General features: G+C 38.6%; 1 protein-coding gene across 1 annotated transcript; it reads left to right on the top strand.

Moving 5' to 3' along the window:
* Window positions 1-1,225: 1,225 nt before the first annotated feature.
* Window positions 1,226-4,663, top strand: LOC143563688 (clavaminate synthase-like protein At3g21360). The gene is made up of 3 exons (XM_077051177.1): window positions 1,226-1,677; window positions 2,605-2,858; window positions 4,214-4,663. Exons 1-3 carry the CDS (start codon window positions 1,303-1,305, stop codon window positions 4,569-4,571), a joined length of 987 nt encoding a protein of 328 aa, XP_076907292.1. The 5' UTR covers window positions 1,226-1,302; the 3' UTR covers window positions 4,572-4,663.
* The last annotated feature ends 1,973 nt before the right edge of the window (window positions 4,664-6,636 follow it).

Raw genomic sequence — 6,636 nt, 5'->3', positions numbered from 1 at the left:
CATCTTGGTTTTATGACTACTACTACTCTCAATCTTGGTTTCCCATACAACCGAACTCGATCTAACACGATCTCCATAACCCGAAACCCATCAACCCATATTACATTGGGTCGGTTTGCACATTGATTTTCATCAAGCTAAATTCTGAAAAATCACCCGAATGAGGCCCCTTAATATCACTATCAGGCATATTCAAAGGAAAATGAGGGTGGGCCCCAATGCCCACCGTCTAGCTATAAGTTGTAGTGTCTAGCCATAATTTGTAGCGTAATAGATAGTCCAATTTCTTATTTTAGTCTAACTATTCACCCTTTAAAACTCTATGACCATGACTCAAACCAATTAATTTCTAATCCTAATTGGTTTAATTTTGATTTTTAGTGCATCGTGTCATCATGAATCAACTCCTACCTCTCACCCAGACACCTCTCCGACTTCCCATATTCTGTCTCGCTTCGTGTCGCCCCAGTATCGCCGCCGATCCGTAACATGCCCCCTATACATAAAAAATAATAATCTTTTATAGAATTGTAAAAAGAAATTTTGTAACCCAATCCCCGAAATCCCTAATTCGTCGATGCGGTGGGTTTTCAATTCAAACACGCTAAGGTGAGACCGGATAGGGGAGAATAAGCCTCCATACGAACCGAACTTGAGGTGCACAAACCGGTTTAAAACTTAAAACCGGTTTGGGTTGAAACCGGTTCGGTTTGGTCAACAAAAGTCAAAACCGGTTTTGTGATCGGTTTCGGTTCGGGTTGAAACCGTTTCTCGACCAAGTTGCGATCAGTTCGGTTCGGGTTTTAATCGGTTTCGGTTCGGGTTTTGACCGGTTTTTGCTCAGTTTTGGTCAGTTTCGGTGTGGTTAACCGGTTTTAGGGGAGAAAATTACAAACCGGTTTCTACATAATCGGTTTCAAACCGGTTCGGTTTTTGGTTCGATTCAGTTAACCAGTTTATTTGCCCACCTCTAAACCGAACAAACTTCTTACTAACATTTCAGTGAACGTTCAGTTCGTTTACCGGTTAGGAGAGAGTTCTAAGACTTTGGTTAATAGATAATGGTCATTGACTAAGTACCGTTGACTAAGTTACATATGCTCTAAATCTAATGAAACAGTTATGTATTCAAATAAGTTAAATAAAATATTTATAAATGTCACATTCATAATGTAAGAATAAGATACATGTTTTTCTAGACTTGCTTTTTGACTTCTAGTTTCATTATTGATCAATACATAAAGATCATCATCATCTATACATTTCAGTACTTACAATTTTACAAATTTTGTAAAACCAAACATGTCCGAAGACTCGTTATTCTTCACCGTTGGATCACTCCCAAACCATAAATCCAACGGTGAAGTTTCATTCCCAGTCCTTCTCACTCCTAACCCCAACAAAATAACCAAACCCGTAACAAACTTAACAGAAGCTGTTAAGTCTAACAGAATATGGTTAGACTCTTTACTCCATCAATCCGGTGCAGTTCTCTTCCGAGGCTTCCACGTGTCATCCGCTTCGGACTTTAATGACGTCGTGGAAGCCTCTGGTTATGAGGACTTCAGCTACGGAGTTGGTGGTGCAGGATCTAGAAGTAAAGTTATTGGTCGAGTGTATACGGCTAATGAAGCTCCGCCGGAAGTGGATATTCCGATGTATCACGAGATGTCTCATGTATGTATGATTACGTCATCCGCCGGAACAGAATATTCCGGCTGATTTGGATTGTGATAGATATATATTTAATTATTAAATATATATTGATTTTGATTTGTTCGTCTACTATACATATATTTAGTTTTTCAAGCTCGAGATCGGCTTACTTCAAGCTTTGTTTTTAAAAGCTCAAGTTCAGCTTGTTTCGAGCTCTAGTTTTAAAGCTTGAACCCGGCTCATTTGGAGTTCTGTTTTTAAAGCTCGAGCTCGGCTCGTTTCAAGCTTTGTTCATAAAGCTCGAGCTTGGATCAGTTCGGGCTCTATTTTGAGCTTGGCTTATGAGTAGTTTTTCAAGCTCGAGCTCGGTTCATGAGTAGTTTCTCCAGCTCTAGCTCAGCTAAGCTTGAGTGGTTTTTCAAGATCGAGTCGACTCGTGAGTAGTTTTTCAAACTCGTATCGAGCTCTATTTTTAATGCTTGAGCTTAGCTCGTGAGTGATTTTCCAAGCTTGGGTTGGGCTCGGGTTCGGGCTCGACTAGTTTATTATTTTTTTAATTATTTTTATACCTACTTTTTGTATATATTTTAATGATAATTTTTATATATAACACAAAACATATTATTAACTAATTTTTTATTATAATTTTATATATAATAAGAATTATTATAAAAGTATAAATTTGTTGTATTAAATAAAAACTAGAATAATAGGCTCGCGTGTTAGCTCAAAAGGGGGTGACGACGCAACTTGTTGCCCGTTTGTCTGCACTTTATTGCAATCGTTTTGTGTTTAATGAGATATGAAGTACGTTTTGGTTGGTTAACTTATTTTTAAGCTCAGGCTCGAGCTCGCTTAAGCATGGCTCGAATCGAGTATTTAACGAGCCGGTATCAAGCGGCTCGACTCGTTTACACCCCTATAACTCACCCACCTTTCTTATGACAGGCTCCTATGTATCCATCCAAATTGTTCTTCTTCTGTGAAATAGAACCAGGAAAAGGAGGAGAAACATGTATAGCATTAAGTCATGTAATATACGAAAAGATGCAACAAAAACACCCGAAATTTGTTGAAGAAATGGAAGAAAAAGGATTGATTTACTCGCGAGTTCTTGGAGATGAATCTGATCATTCATCACCAATCGGTCGAAGCTGGAAGAAGACATTCATGACCGACGACAGAACTGTAGCCGAAGAAAGGTTTGATTCATCATTCATCGTTCACCGTTCAGAAGATGAGTAAACATAGGCCTGTAAACGAACCGAACCGACACGAACAAGGACATGTTTGTGTTCGTTCATTTAAATTTAAACAAACATGAACATAAACAGTTGATCGGATAATAAGTTGTGCTCGTGTTCATTTGTTTAAAAAATGAACGTGTTCGTCTTCATTTATGTTCGTTCATTTAAAATTTAAATGAATAGTTCACGAACAAATATGCATATAGGAATAAACGTAAATGGACACAAACAAACATAAATTAAACAAACTTAAATGAACAAAAACGGATAAATAATATTCAATTATTTTAATAGGTATTAGGGAGATATAATTTGTGTTCATGTTCGTTTGTTTAAAAAATATAACATTTTCGTGCTCGTTTATGTTCGTTCATTTAAAATTTAAACGAACAGTTCACGAACATATTTAAACGGACATAAATGAGCATACATGAACGAACGTAAGCGGGCACAAACAAACATAAATAAACAAACAAACTTAAATGAACAAAAACGAATAAATAATATTTTAATAGGTATTAGGGAGATATATTTTGTAAAAATACAAATAATATTTTATTATATTATATTAATATGTCGTTCACGAACATAAAAGAAGGAACAATTTATGTTCGTTCATTTAAAATTTAAACGAACAGTTCACGAACATATTTAAACGGACATAAATGAGCATACGTGAACGAACGTAAGCGGACACAAACAAACATAAATAAACAAACAAACTTAAATGAACAAAAACGAATAAATAATATTTTAATAGGTATTAGGGAGAGATATTTTGTAAAAATACAAATAATATTTTATTATATTATATTAATATGTCGTTCACGAACATAAAAGAAGGAACAGTTTATGTTCATTCATTTAAAATTTAAACGAACAGTTCACGAACATATTTAAACGGACATAAATGAGCATACATGAACGACCGTAAGCGGACACAAACAAACATAAATAAACAAACAAACTTAAATGAACAAAAACGAATAAATAATATTTTAATAGGTATTAGGGAGATATATTTTGTAAAAATACAAATAATATTTTATTATATTATATTAATATGCCGTTCACGAACATAAAAGAAAGAACAGGATATGTGTTCATGTTCGCTCGTTTAATAATATGAACAAAAATGTGTTCATGTTCATTCATTTATTAAATAAACGAACTTCCTGCAACGAATAGTTCACTGAATCCTCGGTTCATTTACAGGCCTAGTTTAATGAACATATTTATTATTATTATTATTATTATTATTATTATTATTATTATTATTATTATTGTTATTATTTAAAACAAACTTGCAGGGCTGCAAAGCTTGGGATGAAACTAGAGTGGATGGAAGGTGCACTTCGGGTTATAATCGGGCCGAAACCTGGTTTTAAATACGTTGAGGTTAAGAAACATAAAATCTGGTTTAATAGTGTGGCGGGAAGATTTGAAGATAACCTAAACAATGATCCTTTAAAAGCAGTGGTGTTTAGTGATGGTAAGCTATTGCCTCCTGATGTTTTTGATGACTGTGCTAAGATCTTTGATGAAGGGTGTGTTGCGTTGCCATGGCGGAAGGGTGATGTTTTGCTGCTAGATAACTTGGCGGTTTTGCATGCCCGACGACCCTTGATCACGCTGCCTCGTCGTGTTTTGGCATCGTTTTGCAAGTGAGTTTTGTGATTTGGAATATGGTGTTGATATGTACCTTAATAAGTATCGTTTCAAATATATGTACCTTAATAAATATCATTTCAAATATTGGAGTTTAATACTTGTATTGGGTGCTGTTTATTTGTGTTATATAAATAATTACTGACAATGAAGAAACACTAAGTGACCCCGGCAGATTACGGATAATCTTAGGGTTAAGTAGATGTTTCCCATGAGGGTTATGTCCGGCAAAGATGGTTATTCTTCTGATAACCTGCAAAACAGACACCGTGAGCTCGTCACTGAGAAGGGGGGGGGTACCTCCTTGTGACCACCCTCCGGCGTGAGAATCAGACTAGATTGCTCTTAATATAAGTGTATATTAAGAGAAATAGCTAGAGCAGATAAGATATGATGGTATGAGATTAGATATGATACCGTTCCAAGGTGTTGGAGTATTTATAGCCGAAGGTAGGTTTCCAAGCAGGTACAGCCAGCTGTATAATATTCCTTTTCTACCAACTGTGGGCTACGCACGTGCCATGCTGGTGGTTGGTGGGTAGGCAGCGGCTGATAGTGACATGGCCGGCTGTGTACTATTCCTTTTCCACCAACTGCAGGCTATGTACGTGCCACGACAAGGGTTGGTGAGTAGGCAGCGGCTGATAGTGACATTAAGTACTAGAGCGTGCTCCTCGTCGTACTGTTGTCAGTGAGCTGTCACCCTGTGATTGGTTCATGGGCTGCTTTGGTCAGATCTTGTCTATTTTGTCCATACCTTGGCAGGTATAGTACAAAAGATCCTCCAGAAGCGTACGGACTGGCTCATTTGGGCGGGAGTATTCCCGGCTTGCTCATTCCTTCTTCAGGTGACATTACTGAATTATTGAGAGTTAGTGCCTTGTGCGTGTAGCCTTGCTATTAGTGCGGGTAGCCTTCCCTGATGGCTTGTATCCGCAGCTGCGGGAACAGGCGGGGTACTTCACCATTGGGAGGCTTTTCCTGCGGGAACAGCTGGCGTACTGCGCGTAAGGTCTTCATCTCTCTGAGCATGGTGGGTTTTGCGGAACCAGTTGGTTTTTGCGCAGACGTCCCTCTTCAAGGTGAGTCTTGCGGGTCCAACTGGGCTCTGCTGGGACCTACCTCTTCAAGTCCCCCCAGTCCAATGTTCTTCTCATGAATTGTTAATAAGTGAGGTGAACTTTTGGACTTAAGCAAGGGGTTTTGAAAAGGGTTTTTAGTTTTAAGGTTTTCCGTGGGGATTCTTCCCGCGGTTTTCCTAATGTCACGTGCAGAAATTCCCGACTTTTATGCTTGATCTTAGGGTATGATGCGGGTAGGTGTGTAACCTCCTCGCAAGTCAGGAGCGTTGAGTTTCACTTGTGTAGATTCTCCACGAGGTTTTGGTAGTTTTAGACATAGTGATCAATTATGTTAAACAACCAATTCCATCTTGGAGCTTCAAACAATCTAGTTCTCAACGTTCCCGCTATGCGGGGATGTTATTTCCCTTTCCACAAGCATGGCCCAGAAGATCCTTCTTGGTTTTAATTCCCTGCAAGTGCTAAGTATGTGAAGGGTTTCGCCTTGACACTGTACCCGCACTCGTCTTATAGTTACTTGACTTCCAAGGTATTCTTGGCTTCAATTCCCTGCAGGTGCTAGGTATGTGAAGGGTTTCGCCTTAACACTGTACCCGCACTTGTCTTACGGGTTCTTGGTTACCAAGGTATTCTTGGCTTCAATTCCCTGCAGGTGCTAAGTATGTGAAGGGTTTCGCCTTGACACTGTACCCGCACTTGTCTTACGGTTTCTTGGTTACCAAGGTAAGGGGGGTATATTCCCTCTTATTTTTGAATCTTTGAATCTTTTTGAATCTTTTTGAAATTCGAAGAGTTGGTGAAAGGATAAGAATAGTCCAAACTGTTGAAGGGACGTTAGCGTCGTCCGACGGTTTCTTCTGACAGTTTCAGGACGTGCAGGAAGTTATGGCGACGTGACAGTATATGGTCATTCCAGACGCTTTTTCAGGCACGTGGGCGCGAGTTTTCGGGCGTGTGGGCGCGAATTTTACGGCACGCGTCCT

This window comes from Bidens hawaiensis, unplaced genomic scaffold (assembly GCF_021521415.1).
Source record: "Bidens hawaiensis isolate Kalapana, Puna unplaced genomic scaffold, B.hawaiensis_p1.1 tig00021509_1, whole genome shotgun sequence".
Taxonomy (NCBI): domain Eukaryota; kingdom Viridiplantae; phylum Streptophyta; class Magnoliopsida; order Asterales; family Asteraceae; genus Bidens; species Bidens hawaiensis.
Note: the sequence above shows the minus strand (reverse complement) of the source record. Positions and strands in the feature narration are given on the sequence as shown.

What these genes read in the sequence shown, in the direction of transcription:
- LOC143563688 (XM_077051177.1), top strand. Translation starts at nt 1,303, where the DNA reads ATGTCCGAAGACTCGTTATTCTTCACCGTTGGATCACTCCCAAACCAT. An exon ending in TGTATCACGAGATGTCTCAT is followed by an intron (nt 1,678 to 2,604) that starts GTATGTATGATT and finishes TTCTTATGACAG; the next exon opens with GCTCCTATGTATCCATCCAA. An exon ending in AGAACTGTAGCCGAAGAAAG is followed by an intron (nt 2,859 to 4,213) that starts GTTTGATTCATC and finishes ACAAACTTGCAG; the next exon opens with GGCTGCAAAGCTTGGGATGA.